Here is an 18,004-nt window from a genome sequence, read left to right on the forward strand (position 1 = left end):
TCCATCAGTTTTGCTGATTCCTTGAATAAGAAGCAAGAAGAAATTTTTGATCTCCTGACAAATAAGGTGACTTACTGTGTGATACAGATGGTTCAAGAAGTCTGTGCTTCAGTTTTGTTGAGTGAAATTCTGTTATTTCATTAGTCTGTTCCTTACCACTAATTAACATGCACGAGTCGGTTACTCCACATTTTCCTCCTGACATGGCAGCAGCTAAAAAGCCAACTTCGAGGCTTTGAAACCAACAGGTGATGAAACGGTGGCTCCATACATCTTTTATAAACCCCCCAATGATCTGATTTTAGCTGAACAGTGGAAGCAATTAGTGTGGAAAATGAAAAGTAAAAAAAAAAAAACATTTGAGAAATTGAGGTGTTTTTAGCTTGTATGATTTTTATCCTTTTACTTTATTTCGCTTTGTGTTCATACTATGCAATAGCAGGTAGTGCAATATATGAAATACCTCATACAGATGGGATTGAATCTGAAAGGTTTCAGTTATATACTGTAGCTCAATTTGTGTTTTGCCCATGAAGTTATCAAAATATCATAACCATGAATGGGTCTATCTAACTTAACTTATTTCACAGTCCGTGCTTCCTCCTTAACAAATCACCCTGCTGCTGCTGGCACCACTCCCCCCCTGACCCAGATTCACACTGAACACTTTGTAAATAATAATCCAGTTTGTCCATTCAGAGTCTGCAAACGATGAGGGAAACACATCTATACATCAGGACTGAGACATGTGCCTCAGTAGCTTGGCTCCCCAGAGTGAGATCCTGTCCCCTGAGTGAAATCTGGAGTCGGCCCACTCTCTGCCTCTGCAGCTCTGCTCCCTCCCCGCACTCTAAGTCTGGATGAAATTCACCGCTTGCAGACACAGCTTTGTTCTATTTTGATACAGCCATGGCATCCTCTACATTTCTCCCTTTGACAACTTTTTTACATTTCTTCTTACTCTCTTGCCATCCGTTGCTCTCAAACATGTCAGTACTTTCTTTTACCACGTTTTAAGTATTGGCATTTGTCTCCCTACACTGTTAAGCTCATTAACAGCGACTATTTATGGAGAGGTGAAAGACATGCAGGACAAAAATAATTAAATGGAGAAGACACATTTTACTATGGTGAAACACAAAGTAAATCTTTTTCTGATATTTTTTTGTGATCATCGAAAACCTCTTCCTGTCTAACAGCACGTAGAGGAGACCTGCATGTTTTCCATTCAGTGCACCGAGTCTCATCCACATTGTCAGGAATTATACAACCTCACCTTCAGATATTCAAATGCTTCGGTGTAATTACACCATGGACTGTTTAAAAGACCTGACATTTCAGGAATTTTGAAAGGAAACAAATTATCATAATTGCAGTTTGAATCTGCATAGCACAAAATTTAATGACAGCTCAAAACAATTAATTTGTTTGGGGGGGAAGAGTTGGTGTGACCTAGTTTAGAAAGTTAGTTGTTTTCTATAGGATGCTGTTTGTGTAACAATGCATCACTCCTGAAAATAAATAATTTTAAGGGGCTCACAATTAATGGCACTCCAGCCTTCACTGCTTTGACAAGAGAGCATGAGAGAGCATTTTCAGATCGGCTTACCTGTTCATTAACCTTTTTTTAATTTTCTTTCTCTTCTGCAAATATTAAAGGTCATCATCAGCAACAAATTATTATTCTCTAGCTGATGATTTACCTGATAAAAGGAACATTGATGTTTTTAAGCATTTTATTATCATTTCTAATTATATTCTAAGGTTTGGAATGAGGTCATTCAGAGTGGCCCAATTTCCTAAAAGTAAACAAATACATAAAAGTGATAGAATGTGTCGTAACCAGAGATGGGCAGAAACGTGTTACTGTAATCTGATTACTTTTTTCAAGTAACGAGTAAAGTAATTAGATTACCGTTACTTTCCCGTAGGAACGCTGCGTTACTGCGTTACTAAAACCGTGATTTTTTTTGCCAGAATGTCTCATGACAGTGACGTAAGCCAGTGCGACGTTCGTGACAACAGCTGTGTGCAGATCAACAATGGGAGAGAGTATGAGCGTGCAGCGTTTAAAGTGTGGAAGTACTGACCTTATTTTGAGTTTGATTCCATAAAAAGTGACAAAAACATTAGTGTCCGCTGTGCGTGGGAAGAAAACTTGTTTTTACAGCGAAAAAAACCCCTTAAACAAGCACCGAGTGCGCAACGACGTAATGGGAAATTCACAGAAACTCGCGGATTCTTCAACTGACCGCTGCGGCACACCTGCACCAGAGCACACCTCCGCCTACCCCACTCCTGCTTTACAGGTGAAAATAGAGCAAGAGGACCGCTAGTCTTTGATTTTATTTATTTTCTGCTGTGTTTTACTTGCATCTATTTGAAAGACTGAGTGTAAACACAAAAAATATTTTATTTTATGTGCTGGAATGTGTAGAAAATAGGTTTAAATGTTAAACTAATTTCTCCAAGTCAGAGAATGGTGCATATAATTTACCTTTTGCTTGATGCATAAAGTTAAAAGATTAAAACTAATAAAACAAGTTTAAAAAAAAAGAGACTTTTCCATTTGATTACATTTTGTATGATGGATTATGCAGAAAAAGTAGAATTGGGCTGAAAGATCTATCGCTTTATCACCTATTCAGGTTTTTAAAAAGTAACTAAGTAACTAAGTAACGTATTACTTTTGAAAATAAGTAATCAGTAAAGTAACAGGATTACTTTTTGGGGGAAATAATCAGTAATTGGTTACTGATTACTTTTTTCAAGTAACTTGACCAACACTGGTCATAATACTGTTGACCATTTGTTTTGCTTTTTTCATTTCTTGTTTCAGCATTGGCTGTTTGTTCACTTCCTGTTTTGCTTTGGTAGATGTTTTTCTTATTTTTTTTTGTTGTTGTTGCTGCTATAATTTTTCTTTCCTCCTTCGTGTCTGTTTAACCTGCCATCATTCCTTTCACCTCCAAATTACTTTCACAAACATATGTATACCATCTTGTTTGTCATCCTTTAGCCAGTCCATCATGTATAAATAGTCCTGCCTTCCATTTGTCAAAGTGTCTGCTATGCTCCTCTCCTTTGTTTCTGCCTTGCTTTGCCTCTGTGTGGTTTCTGTTCTCTTTATCATCTTTGTATTCTGGTTTTGTTGAACTTTGTCTCAATAAAAGTTTGCCTTTAGTTAAATATTCAGCTTTATCTCTACAGTATACTTAAAAAAATGTATACTTTCATAATTTAAGTTACAAAAAAAACAGTAAAATGGAAAAGTATGTATAGCTCTTTAGAAAATAAAAGTGCCTGGATTGCTATGAGTGTGGCAAGGAAATTGAGAAATTCTTCCAGGATATTCTGGCCCAGCAACAGAGTAGCAAAGCAAACTGTCTGATGCAAAACAAAGAGCTCCTAAATTTTATCACAGCATCTGCAGGGTCAAAGTACATGTGTCTACAATCAGTAAGAGGCTGCACCAATTTGACCTGCATAGGAAGTGTTCCAGGAAAGTCTTTGCTGGCCAAAAACAATGAAACACTACAGTTTGCTAGAGAACATACAGAGAAAGAGTGGACAGAGATTTTGTATTTATTCATTGGCCACACGAATGGTTGATCTGTTTGATGCTGGCCAAAGACCAACTGGTTAACTGGTGCAAATGTTCTGGTTTTGGTTGATTAATATCTGAAAATGAAAGCTGATAGGATCACAATCCAGTTTAAAGGTCCATACCTAGTTCAGACCACCAAAAAAAGGTTCCAAAAGAAAACGTGTGTGGTTATGGAGTCTGTTAAGTCCAACAGAATGTGAACAATATCACAGCAATCTAGAAGTCCAAGACTACTTCCCACTTCCTATAAATCCTATTGTATAGACGCTTTTATACTTCGTGTCAATTCAAATGAAACATTTAAAACTGAAAGTGGTATGGCTCAATGACGGTTCAATAAGTGTTATATAACTACATTTAACATTATGCAACTGACATTTTAAGACATGCTAATCAGTTTCATTCAACCAGTAGCTAGCTGAATACATTTATTCATATATTTATAAATTTATGACCTTGTTCATTCCATTTCTCTCTGTGGCTTCTACATACCAGCAGCACAGTGAACACAGTAGGCACATGTACAATCTTTAGGTTGCCAAACCTTTAATTCAATTCAATTTTATTTATATAGCGCCAAATCACAACAACAGTCGCCTCAAGGCGCTTTATATTGTACAGTAAATCGTACAATAATAGATACAGAGAAAAGCCCACAATCATATGACCCCCGATGAGCAAGCACTTTGGCGACTGTAGGAAGGAAAAACTCCCTTTTAACAGGAAGAAACCTCCGGCAGAACCAGGCATAGGGAGGGGCGACCATCTGCTGCAACTGGTTGGGGTGAGAGAAAGAAGACAGGATAGAGACATGCTGTGGAATCTTTAAACAGATAATATCTGCCTCTTCCTTCTGGTTTATGGTCAAACCAAAAATTTTCATGACATTATAAAGACACCTTCTTGGGTTGGCTAATGTCCCAGTATCTGTGCCCTACTTTCTGAATTCATCTGTTATTTGTAGTGATTGTAAGTGATTTCCTCACCACATAGACTGCATGCAAAATATACACTCAGTCACCACAAGTCTCAGTGTCACATGTCACGAGAAAAGGATGGATCTGAATGAAAAACTGAAGGATATTGCACAACCATATAGTAATGTCAGCAACCTTTCAGTCAAAAACTCACAACATACCCTGCATTTCTCTTCAGACTTGAACAGGGGCCACAAACATTATGCAAATTGCAAATAAACCTATAAATTCATCAAGACAGTGTTTCCTGAAGTCATCGATCAAGTGAGTTGAGGGCCGACCTATATACAACTGAACCTCTTGGAAACCAGAGACATTGCCCCCTGCTGGCCATTAGAAAGATGGTCTGTATTTGTATAGTGCTTTACTTGGTCCTAAGGACCCCAAAGTACTTTACACAATCATCCACCCATTCACACACACATTCACACACTGGTGATGGCAAGCTACAGTGTAGCCACAGCCGCCCTGACAGAGGCGAGGCTGCCGGACACTGGCGCCACCGGGCCCTCTGACCACCACCAGTAGGCAACGGGTGAAGTGTCTTGCCCAAGAACACAACGACCGAGACTGTCGGAGCCGGGGCTCGATTACAAGACGAACGCCCAACTCTTGAGCCACGATCGCCCCACATCCAGCCACTTGAGCTCCACTTTACAGACCCAGAAGCTTTATCAATCTTTTGTATAGTCTCTGCTGTATATCAGCATCATCATTACCTTCTGGTTATTCGCAATGCAATCATTAATTAAATATACAGAAATAACTGAGGAAGAAATCAGGATGAGCACCTGCAGGGAGGAACGCACTAAATTATGTTGAGCAACACTTTTCAAATTAGCATTATTTAAAGATGAAATGGCATATGAATAAAAAGTCAATGTGCATGTTACCACTTTGTTTTGCCCTTTGTGTGTCATTTCACCACAAAACTGATACCCTGACCTTTTCTAAACTCCCATGACGGTCTGTTGTACATTTAACAATGTTGCTACAGTTGCTCCCTGGTCTCATACTGCCAGGCATCTTAAGAGACTGTTGACCTTTTCACACTTGCCCTTTATCAACGCGCTGCCTCCAGGTCAGCCTTTCATCAAACAGTACTCAGAGAAACCTAATCACACTGATCTGCTCATTGACTGCCTTATTGGCTCCTTGCTTTCTGTCTTGTAATCAATATGTCCAAACCTGCCCTCCATTCAAGAATGACACTAGATCTAGGGTCACTAGATTTTATTAGATTTTAGACTCCTGCAGGGACGGTCCAGTCACATTTTCAGTGTCTTTGTTACCAGTTTTGCTGTTACTGAAGCAGAAATCCAGACACAAAAAGAGGGCCCTCTTCTGCTGCACTCCTGTCTGTATTAATACTCTTGCCCATTAGCAGCTTTAGCATTTTATAAATCCAATTCACCTCTAAGTATTGGATGACAGCTATTTATGAACACTACATTTTATGGCATCGACTTTCAGCATGCTTTTATTTTGGGCCGAAACAGTTTTCTACTCCATTTGAACACAAAATCAAAGCATTGTACCAAACTGTGTCCTGTCTTATGATTGACGGGAAGAGGTGTCGCCCCTTGCTGAATGGTTGCCTGATTGCTGAGTTTGGCTTCCAGGATTTCCAGAGGGGGCAACTGCAAAGCGTTCAATTAGGCTACATGCCTCACTGCCTCTCTTAAAAGAGCAGAAGAAAATGGATATAGAAGCTCTGGAGCTTTGAAGGTTTTTATTTATTTAATTCAAACGCCTATTAAGGGGGAAAGAATGTCAAAATTGAGATGCCAAAATTACTCTGAAGACCAACTGCAACCGCTGTAAATAACTGTCTATGAATCTTAGATGCAAACCTGGCAGCTTATTTGTGTCACAGTTTCAAGAGCTGTCGCCATTGCTGTGGCAGCAGAGTGGAACTGAACTCTGGCAGGGAAAGCAAACATGTTTGTGTCGATGGCAGTTTGCAGTCAGCCTCATCGACAGATAAAGGTGGACTGTGTAAAATGTGGAAGTGCCTCATAACACAGATTCCCACATGGTAGTCAAATTGAATTGCTGTTCACATGCACTCCAGAGTTTCATTTCTCCAACCCCAAAAGAAAACAGCTTTACGCACTCTATGGGATGAGACCCATACTTCGAAAGCACAGTAACTCTGAGATTGACATCAACAAAACATACTCTATATCACTAACATATTAGTGTTAAATTGTCCCGTAATGAAAACTAAAAAAATATTATTTATGTACTTCTTGTTAGTACTGTCAAAAGTGTCCAAAAGGCGTATGTGGTCATTCATTCATTCATTCAAGTCCGACACAGCTTTGGACCATCTGAATACTGCACATCTGCAAATGTAAAAGATGTAACTACTCATACAGATACAAATGATAGAAGGTGTCATTTAAAAAAAATAATGTGGGATCCATGAAGCTTTTCCCACTAGTCAATTCATAAAGCTTATTCAGTGTCTAATCAACTTTAAGGTTCCACAGTTTCACCATCTACTAAAAAAAAAAACAAAGATAAATTTCCAGACTGTGCAACTTCATCTCTCAGGAACCGAGTTACATTCCTCATCGCTTTTGTCCTGTGCATTCATTTTAATTTAGTTATGATCTTATTCTTCAGAAAAAAGTATATTGGCAAAATAGGTGGCGAAAGATATCGGTCAAATAAATGAACACTGCCAATCACTGAATTTAACTGAGGTTTCAGCAGCAATTTAATACTTTGGCCGCTCATATGAAAGTTTCTAAAACAAGAGAGGGTAATGAAATCAGCGCAGCTTTCTACCACGCATGTTTTATTATAATTAATTTTAACTGAAGTTTGTGCATTTAGATGAGACGTGGTCTGAGATGAGGAGACAATAAAACAAGATTTCAGACCCTGGGACTTGCTTCTATAATAACATAGACTGTATATACAGAGATGGACACGGCCATTGTAGAGCATCGAGGTAAGCAATTTGTCCATCACCCTTTCAATGTTTTGAAAGCAGACTTCTATTATATCATGTCTTTTCCACATTAACTTTACATTTAAGATGTATCTATCTCTCTTCTATATACAGTCCATGTATAACACCACATTGGGTTAAAATGTTATTTCCTTCCTATCTTAACCCAGGATATAACCTAATCCAAGACTTGATAGGAAATTGCTGTAATATGTCACCCAGATAACATGTAATCAACATGCAAAGAGAAAAACACTCATGCCTTGCCCTCTAGACAATGATGCAATCTATCAGAATTGCCTTTCTGCCTTCCACCTGTCTTCTTAGCTTTGTGCCTCATGCGCCTCACAGAGCCAAGCAGGGAGAGCTGCTGGGAAACTGCAATCACAATCATCTCCTTTCAGAGCAAGACTCAGATTGGCTCTCCAGCTGTTTCACCAATTACAACTTTTTCACTGGCACTGACACCAGAAGATCCAAGCAATATTAAAATGAAGGCTGCTTTGATACTTCAATAAAAAATACTCTGTGAATACTGAAGTAGTGATATTGAAGTTATAAAAATTGTCTTTCTAATTAGTCCGTTTTTGTTTGTCTTTTTGTGGAACAGTAAAAATAAAGTGGTGGAAATAGAAGTTGAACAGGGCTTACCACGTTCACATACATCTGATGACAAACCCACATTCTTATCCTGTCTTTGTTGTTTGTTTCTCCAATTACAATAGTCTCGTGGAATATAAGGAGCTTACATACAACAAGCCAACAATACAGCTGGCAGGGGCTGAGTAAGAGTTGAATCAATTTCAAGGTTGTTTTTTTTCTCATGACTTCATCATGTGGACAGCAGCCAGCGTTGTACACAAAGCTGACAGCTGGATTCATCCTAAGCTGCATTTCTACTGTCTTTCAATAGCAATTGAAATCCTGTTGTAGACTTTCTGTCTACACCCATACATTCTGAAAATGAAGAAGCACAACAACTTGTCTAATATTATAACGCATCAGTAAAACTACAGTCCTTTGCTGTCTCAAACGTTTTGAGCAGTTAAAAAATCGGTCAATCATTTGCAAAAAGCTGTTTACTTTTTAATTCCACTCTTAAATATTCTTGCATAAAATTTAATAGTGTCATGTCACCTTAATTGTTTAAGAATGCCATTCTGTATTCCCTTAGAGGATTTTCTGGTGTTTAATTCATGTCTGTTGGGTGAATCTGTGGTTTGTGCATGCACATAGAGCAACTTTGATAAAGCTTCAAGAGTTTTCACAGTTGACTGAATGTCTGAACACCCCTAGAGAGCTTGGTACAGTGTCAGAGATGCCTTTCCATATGTTGGTTTTGGTGAAAAGGTCTTGTTCATGTATTCTCCTGAAACATTCTCTGCAGGGAGTAAGTGAACAAGAGCCCGACTGTTCTGCCCATCTGTCCCACAGTGGGGACTCGCTTTGGTGCCTGGGTGTTTCTCAGGTGAGCACTAATGTTCCAAGAGGTTTTCCCTTGAATTACACACCAGACTATCTCTAAAAGAAGCATTGTTGCTCTGCATGCTTCATTGGAGGGATCCAGAAGTCTGCTGTATTTCAGCTGAACTTGTCATTCATTCTTTGGATGTGTTTGTATTTGTATTATTCATACATACAAAGCCTCTGTCCAGGAATTTCTCACCTTTCCCACACTGGAGGAAATAAATTAAAGCTCTATGAGTAGGATTTGGATTGGCATCCTACATAATAAATAAATATCCCATTTAACATCCTCACAGCAGCTGTCTGATGTGGGAACAGGCAGGGCTCACTGCCCTTGTGAAACTGATGTTTCTGATGTTGTTGACTTTATGGATTTTATATCTGATACTTAACAGCAGGGTAGGGCTTTGGCTAGTTTATTTATATATTTATTTTCTCTTGGCGAATAAGTTGGGTGATTACTCTCTAAAAATTGAGAAAGTAATGGCTGGGTCAAAAAACCTTTAATATAAATAATTTTTGTTTAAGCAGCTGGGAATGGGACTGAAAAAGCCTTCCACCTCTCCTCAATCCACAAAGCTCCAGACCCCAATTTTTATAACACGGGTGGTAAACCCGCAGACGTACAGAGCCATGCAGCTCTTGGGCACTCTCAAATGAGAACTTACTCTTTGCCTGGCCCTCTCACCCAGGACCAGATTGCCTGAGAAGACTCTGTCTCCCAGAAAAACTGGAACATGTGGCCTGGGAGAAGGATGGATAAGAGACATTTGACTATCAGTGGTCTATACGTGAGATAGATATAAAGAAAGAGAGAGAGAGAGAAAGAGATAGCCTTGGGCACAGAGTATCTTAAGTACAATCACAGTATAATGATTTGGATCAAATTCTGCAGGTTTTCTTCTTGTACCACTGCAACATGAAGCACAGTCCAGGAAATTCAGTTTGATTAACAGATCGGTAGAAAATCTCTGCTTACATTGTGAACCATCATGCAGGCACAACTGATAGAACAGCTGGCTCACTCTGCATTTCCTTGGCATGAGCTGACATGTTGGCGCTCTTACTCAGTAGCTAGTTTGAACTTATTCCAATGAATATAAAAGGGATAAAAAAATTTTCATGCAGGGTAATGGTGGTCTAAATAAAACCTTAGTTAATTGCTCAGTTTATACATGCTAGCCTTTTTCACAACTGCATTTCAGCCTGTTGACAATACCTGCATGCAATAAGCCAAATGTATAATTCAGCTAGATTCACAGATGGTACAAAGTCTGTGTAATGTCCAATTGCTTGCATTTGTTATGTAACTGTATTCACAACAAGCGAGCAGGAATCATGTGTTCTGCCTCCTGCACTGCCTGAACCAAAAGGAGTGTCCAGTAAGGAAAACACATCTGAACCTCACTGTCTCTGTTTGGCAGAGAGAAGTGCGAGAAAGAATGACACAGTGATGTTCCTAAAGCTGTAATTTAAAAGTTACTTAGCCACTATCTATCTATCAATTACCTAACACAACGTACTACAAGAAAAAACTAATATAAATAAAATGTGATCTTCTCAAACTATAAAGAAAGGGAAATTGTTGAAATTAAGTGAATGTCTCTATTTAAAAAATTTCATGATGTGATATTATAGTATATAATATATATTATATCAGAAATCTGTTCACTATTTTATACAGATTATATCTGTAAGGAAGCTGACTAAATATTAACTGATAACTTAAGGGTGTACTTTGAACCTTCACAGACTTAAGGGTGTACTTCTTCCCACTCCCTTTCAACATGTAAATGAATCAGCAGTAGCAATATTGAAATAAATTAGCAAACAAACAAACACAAATGGGTCTTCACTTACAGTATGTTGTTCTCACCTGTTTACATTATTCAAAATGCAAAAACACTTAAACAGCTGTTGGAGGAGGACAAATCCAGTGTGACAATGTGAGGACAGATCCTCACATTGTTTTCTTTTTTGGGGTTTACAAGGAAAGATTAATGAATTTGTAGGTGTTTGAAGATGGCTCGGCCACATCCAGACACCTTCCTGACCGCTCCACTAATTACTACACATAATGTCCCCTTTGTATATATTTACCTAGTTACTGTATATAATGTTTTCTCTCTCTTTTTGCACAGTCGAGGAGCGTGTCACGACACATTTCACTGCATGTACTTGTATAACTATGCACATGACAAATAAAAGATCTTGAAACTTGAATCTTTTAATAACTAATCAGCTTTAATTGATCAGATTTACCAATAATTTGTGGTTCTTTAATTTTTTCGATATGGTAATGCTTTCTAATCCACCCAACACATATTAGCCACTTAAGATTTATCATTAACAATACCTGTAAATAGATTTGTAAGTTTCCTAATCTAGATAATCACAGTAAAGAGAGATAAAACAGACAAAAATGTAATAAAAACAATACAAAAAAGTTAAGCCAAACCCTAACAAATCATGCTGTGAGCATAAGGCAAACACCCACTGTTCCAAAATGCAGCATGTGCCTTTTATCTGCATCGTTCCCCACAGCAGATGGAGTCCAGCCCCAGAGCACTTTTATATCCTGGTGACATATTTCTTTTGATAACAACATGCCTGCGAGGGAATCCAAACAAAGTAAGACAATGGCAATCTGCAGTTCACAAAAAAAGTGTGTGATCATACACTTCAAGACTAAAGCTGGGATAAAGACGGATACGTAACACTTAGGAAGCTCTTTCTTAGCTGTGAGTCTTGCCTCAAGTCAATGGGTAGTCCACTAGGGATCATCAGTCTGGTAAACGCTTTATCTTTTGTTACACCTGGCTAATGAAAAATGTACATGTTGGAACATGTAAAATTCAGTCAAAAATAAATACTAAACCATGCAATATATTCAGCAATTTTAGTTATGGACACAACACTGTCCTTGATAAACAAGTACTGACATGCTGAGTCACAAAATGGTTGCTGTGCTGATTCCTAAAATTCCAACACAAATCATAAAATCCAGTCTGGTAAATATATTCTAGTGAGTGCTGAAACTAAAGAACCATATCTAGCTGTTAAAAAGTCATCTTTCCAAAGTAAAAGGATCAAGCCACTGAGGGGTATATAAGGAAAAGTATGGACTTATTAACACTGAGTGAATGAATCATTCTTTATCTATATACTTTGATCCCCCAAACCTTTCATTTTTGCCCATTTCTGTACTGATTTGCATTGCCATCACAAGTCAGTATGAGACATTTTGAGTAATCCAAATGTAACATATGAGCAGACACAACTAATCTGTGTATGAACACTTGATCCAACAAGTGGTAAAAAAAGAACACTTTCCAATAAGTTACAGCTTACATAGTCACATGATGTTTCCTTTCTTTGCTGGAAAATCAATCTTTAAGTTATTTTTCTGGGAAACTCTTAGTAACAAAATCTCCATTAAGCAAAAAGACAGTGATTGGTGCATCCTGGCAGTCGTGGGTTAAAGGCACTCAACAAGTAATCGCAGCACTTTTGAGTTAGAGACTCAGAGACTCACACTCAGAATCTGTATTCCAAAAATCCTTCATCTCTTCTCAATCCCCCACTCCAACTTCCTGGAAGAAATTTGAATCCCTACACATGATTGGGGACTTTTTAAAGAGAGGTTTTTTTGCAGGGAAATAGTAAAAACAAGTAAACAAAACTAAATCCATGTAATGTTCAGGATGTTCAGAACCTATCTTTAGGATAACTCTGTCTCAAATGTACAGCTCACATACAATTTAATAGCCTGGACCAAAGGAGGCAAGAAAATGAACAACCATGAGCAATAGCCCCGGGCAATGCATGCACATTTATTTCTCCACCAAAGCCCAAGGGGGGGCAGTGTCACAATTGTCCTCAATTTCCATTTTCTTTGCAGCTGGTTTTAATGGCCACTGAATGCTGGATGTAATGAGACAAGCAGAGACTGTAACATATAGCCAAGGTGAGTGAAATTAATTTCTGCTCCTCAGAGAGAACTCTACATTTTCAGCCACACTAGTAGTGTGAGTCTAGAAATAGAAACTTCACTTAGTTGGTCCATTTGTTCATTAATCTGTCAGTCAAACACTTCCAGGGTGATGTCTCTGAATTGACTCGACTCACTGCTTCTATATATAGAACATAAGGAGCTAATGACATTGATCTACTGGCTATAAATGCGTCACGCTTTCAATTTGTTCAACATTTAATATCCTGACACAGGACTGCTTTACAGCTCAGCATATCCCAATGACATATCCTGCACGGGTGGTGTGGATGGTTTCCCACAAATTTATATTATGTCACTGGCAAGTATGGATGAGATCATGTTTGGATGTGCAAGCATGTGGAGAAAAAGGAGGTTCACATGCTTTCTTAAGCTGATTATCAAATAATTCCCTTTAGCAATTTCACCATAAAACAATATTTAATATATACAGTCTCTTCAGTATACCTCTCATGCTGCATTTGAACTGTCACTTTACAGTCTGCCAGGGGAAGTCCTTGTTTGTTTCTGCATTGTCCGTAAGCTTAGAACACGGGTATATGAAACAGTTCTCCACCTTCTGCAGGTTCTGGTTGGAGCAGACCTTCAGAAATGGAGAATAAGGACTATCATGGTCACCTGCATGCAGCCAGACATGCCCGTGGTCTGACAAAGAATCCGATTTAACAACAGGAGATTTAAGGCTAAAAAAGAATTTTCTGTTTCCTGTTGTATTATGAGCTGCTCAGCCATTTTAAATGCCCCAGAACGGGTCCTTTCATGATCTCCATGTTCAAACAGAGAGGCTCAGTCCTAACAGAAGAACCTGTTAGAACATGCGAGGTCTTCTACAAGTCTGAGTCTTTAATTTGTTCAGCTCTATTCTTTGTCATTGTTCTTCTTTTAGTGCACTGTTTTTGTGCTATTATTCAGCTCACTTTGTTCTGTGTATCTCTTTGCTTCTAAATGCTGCCTTAATCCTTTTTCATGTCTCAAAGCAGTTTGAGCTGCTTTACTGTTGAACACTGCTGTAAAATAAACTTGAAAATTGTGAGGCTCATATTCATGCACACTGTGTGAACAGTTTATTCTTTGTTTGATATCATATCCAAATCACCCCCTGTATTTATTTTTCCTGCAGCATAAAAGAATCTAACCGTGTATGCTGAGAGCACAAACATCCCTAAAGATAAAGTTTGAGCTGATCTATAAACTTTAATAATATGTAGAAGGTTGCCCCACCTTCAGGCCACACTTGCTGGCTATGAGACCTTTTTCACATTTCAGTTACTTCTGTTATCTGTTATGCAACAACCTCTCCTGTCTGACAAGCAAAATCTTTACTAAACACCTCTATACTACTAGGAAGCATCCCAAAAATAAGCCCAAAAATTCTGATAGCAAAGTCACTTTCACTTGTTTCACATCAGGAAGTTCTATTGAAGCCTTCGACATTAAACGTTAATACTTGCACTGACATCTTTGACTATATAGTTAAACTCCCATAAATCATTTAATTAAGTGGATGCACCCGAGAAGCCATTTATCCTGCTTTTTGGTTAATTCATTTATCCAACATGGTGTCTGCACTAAAGGAACACAGCTACCGATCATATCTCTAAACTCTGCCTGCAGGTATCACACCAAGTGACACCGAGTCTCCGTGTCATTTAAATGACTTTCAACTTTCTCCACGTGGCTCGATTTTAAGTTACCGTAACTTATTCAAGCAGCTGCAAACTTCCAGATAAAAGTTCTATGCGTGTTTCTAAGTCTGGTAGTTAACCCACAGTGGGATGAGTAACAAATGCATCCTCAATCAGGCAACATGGACGAGATGAAGAAAAAGAAATTCGCTCCATCTCAGTCTTTGCTTACCTTTCCCTCCACTGAGTATCTCCGAGTGTGCTGCACTGCTCCTGCGCTTTGATTCATGTTTCAGCACCGCGGACAGCTCCAGAAATAAAAACGATCCAAATCAGTCCGCAGATCGACAAACTGTAGCTGAGACTCCGCACAGACACCAACTGCCCGATACTTCACCGCTTTGCTTCAAGCTGTTTACTGGTTCGTCGTCTTCCCTGCGACACGCGTGGCTTCTCAGCCAATGATGCCTTGTGCGTAAAGACTTGCTCCGCTGGTGCGCCAGCTGTGAGTGCGAGCGGGGGACACAGCCCACTTATCCCTCACTCGCCAAGATAACATAATAAGCTAGGAACAAGCTGGTAGTCGGACAATAAACATAAATATTAAAACTTATAATCCAGCAAAAACATGCTTTTTTCTGATAAACATAACCCGATACTGGACTTGACGTGACGGGGTTACAGGCACCGGAATTAAGCCCTTTCTAAAAACTGAGATAAAAGCACGTCTTTGCATGGGGAGATTACATAACATGATAAAACTGATTACAACAGCTTCCTGCATGTTTACAGAGCTGCACATCTGCATAAGACATCTATATTCGTTTTTTTTTATTTACTTTTTTCTAGCTCCTTTATTTCACTTTCTTTTTCTTTTATCTCATTTTACTTAATTTATTGAATTTAATCTATTTTGTTATCTGTTATCCAAGTTTGTTTATTTTTTGCAAGAGTTTTGACTGCTGTAGTGGATGAATTTGCTCACTGTTGGGGGTAAATAAAGTATATTTTCTCTTTCCAATGTTTTTTCAGCATTTTTTATCCACCCTTGGAAGCCAGAGCCAGTGGCAAGATTTTGAAGTGGGCCAGTCAATCATAACTGCATTACTTTGATTGTAACTTTATTTTAAGAATATTTTGATGCTGAAAAATTTGTACCATTCATTATATTATCAGGCTTTAGCAGGACTTTTATGTCAGTACAGAGTAACCATTTTTGACTCAGATTGCAAGACAATTTTCAGGCTCTTGTGCACTTTTCATCTAATACGTGTGTAAGAGCATGGAGCTCCACAGGAATCTGATAATCATGCCCGGTGTTTTCTGCACCAGATTTCTAAACTGTATTTCTCTCTGATCAGACTCCCCTGCTTTGAATACCATTTTTGGTTAATAAGGCAGAAAGAATTCAGCATGATTCACACACAAATCCTAACTGACGTGTTAATAATTAAGAACACAGGTACCCCAAGTTTACAGCATCAGTGTTGAATGAGTACAAAACTGTTTGTGTTCAGACACAAAATAATGCCATTTGTGGGTTTTTTTATGTGAATCTTTTTTGCTGTGAGCCTGAAAACACACAAAGAAACGACATGAGCAGTTTTCTTTTGATGCCTCCAGATAACCACTCTTTCATCTTCACGATAAGAATCTGCTAAATAAGGACCTTAATGTAACAATCTCTGACTTCATAAAAGCTGCTTTCAGCTGCTGCCTTATTGACTGCCTCAGCGGGTTGCCCCACATGTTGATCTGGCAGATTTTTTTTTTTAGACCAGATCCCATTCCTCATGCAGCCCTAAAGAGATTTGTATCTCCTCCACAGTCAGACTTATTTAGCATTGCTGAAAATGCACGACTTCGATGTATTGTGTGCACATTTTGTTAGCCTTCGCATATTTAATGCCGTTAAGTTACTTTTTAGCAAACATCTTTCACACTCGCCCCGTTCAACATAACTGGCAGAAAAACTGTCCCACAGTATGATGCTACCTCCCCATGCCTTCATCATTACTCCTTGGGTAGCTGTTGCCAAATAATTTTTCCTCACCTGACTGTAAAAAAAGCTCTTTTTTTTTCTTTGCCCATGTGGTCACCTGCAAACTTTACATCAGTGACAGGCCCTGACACGACAGGCCCTTTGTTCTTGGAAAGCAGTCTGTCAGGCCACAGTGGTGTCAGACTAGCTTGACAGCAGACGATGGCACTAATGCTCCAGCATGGCAGACTCATGCTTTGGTGGCTGTTCTAGACCATCCAAACAAATGTTCTCTCAGGGAAGGATGTAACTTCTAAAACAATTTAAGTCTGATGACAATCTTTATTTATTGTATTGTTTAAATTATTTTAATAAATGGCTCCAAGAGAGTTTTCTGGCTTGTAAGATGTCCAAACTTCTTTCTCAGATCTCTGCTGAGCTGCTTGGATATTTCATTGTACTGTGTGTAGGTCAGTCTTACATGTGCAGTGAAACAGAACCATTTTTGATGTTGACCAGGAGAATCTATCAGCTGTATTCAGCTGTGCTCACTCACAGAAAGTTAAGAGGCTTTGGCACTGACAAGTCAAACGTCTGAGCACCACTGAATTAATAATGGATGTAGATATATTTTTTGACATTGTTTATTTCATAAAACCTTAAATATAAAAAAAAGTGCAGTTCTGGAGTTTTAAAAAAAATGCATGTTTATATGAAACTAAGATTTCACAGAGATCATTAAAAGCCCAATATTGTCAAAACCTTCATGTGCACCTTTCATGATGGCATATAAACAGCCAATCAGAAGTGACAAACTGCTTTAATAAGGAAGGATAAGTTGGCATAAATCAGGCCTACACAGTATGTGTCGCTGAGTAATAAAGACTGTCAAACAATTGTTCTTTTTTTTATTGCCACTTTTGAGGCATCTCATAGAGCATGAAGAGTCAGGACAGGTGAGAGAAGAGACAGTTTACTTAGTTAAGTGGAAAGACAATGTGAGAAAGACGTATCCAAAGGAAGCAGGTAAAATCTTATAAAACTAAGACAGGCAAGATGAGTCAAAGGCTGGCAGAAACAAAAAATAGGGCTGCGGTTGAATTTTCAGTTTTGCTCAGGAAAGTTTCTAACATGTTGAAGTGAGCTGGAAGTATCACTGTGGCAGCTGTAATAAGAGCTGTCTAAATTCTCTGAATACTTAGGCAAGGTCCTTCACTGCTTCCTTCATTGCTTCCTTATCTGGACCACCTTTATGAAAGGAAATGTAATTTTGTAGAATACAGAAATGTCCGACTTCTAAACAGCATCTTCACTTATACACTAGATACTTGATTGAGGCTCTTTTAACATGAATGACTTTGGGCTTAAACGAC

At 38.5% G+C, this 18,004-nt stretch overlaps 1 protein-coding gene across 2 annotated transcripts in view; it reads right to left on the minus strand.

The window, feature by feature from the left end:
• LOC113007388 (inactive dipeptidyl peptidase 10) overlaps positions 1–15,183 on the minus strand; it is a 149,574-nt gene extending 134,391 nt beyond the window's left edge. For both annotated transcript variants that reach the window (XM_026143896.1, XM_026143895.1), the window contains exon 1: positions 14,883–15,183. In XM_026143896.1, coding sequence (XP_025999681.1) covers positions 14,883–14,939 — 57 coding nt within the window. In that variant the 5' untranslated portion in view covers positions 14,940–15,183. The remainder of the gene's footprint in view (positions 1–14,882) is intronic.
• Between the last annotated feature and the right edge of the window lie 2,821 nt (positions 15,184–18,004).

This window comes from Astatotilapia calliptera, chromosome 16 (genome assembly GCF_900246225.1).
Source record: "Astatotilapia calliptera chromosome 16, fAstCal1.2, whole genome shotgun sequence".
In the NCBI taxonomy this organism is placed as follows: Eukaryota; Metazoa; Chordata; class Actinopteri; order Cichliformes; family Cichlidae; genus Astatotilapia; species Astatotilapia calliptera.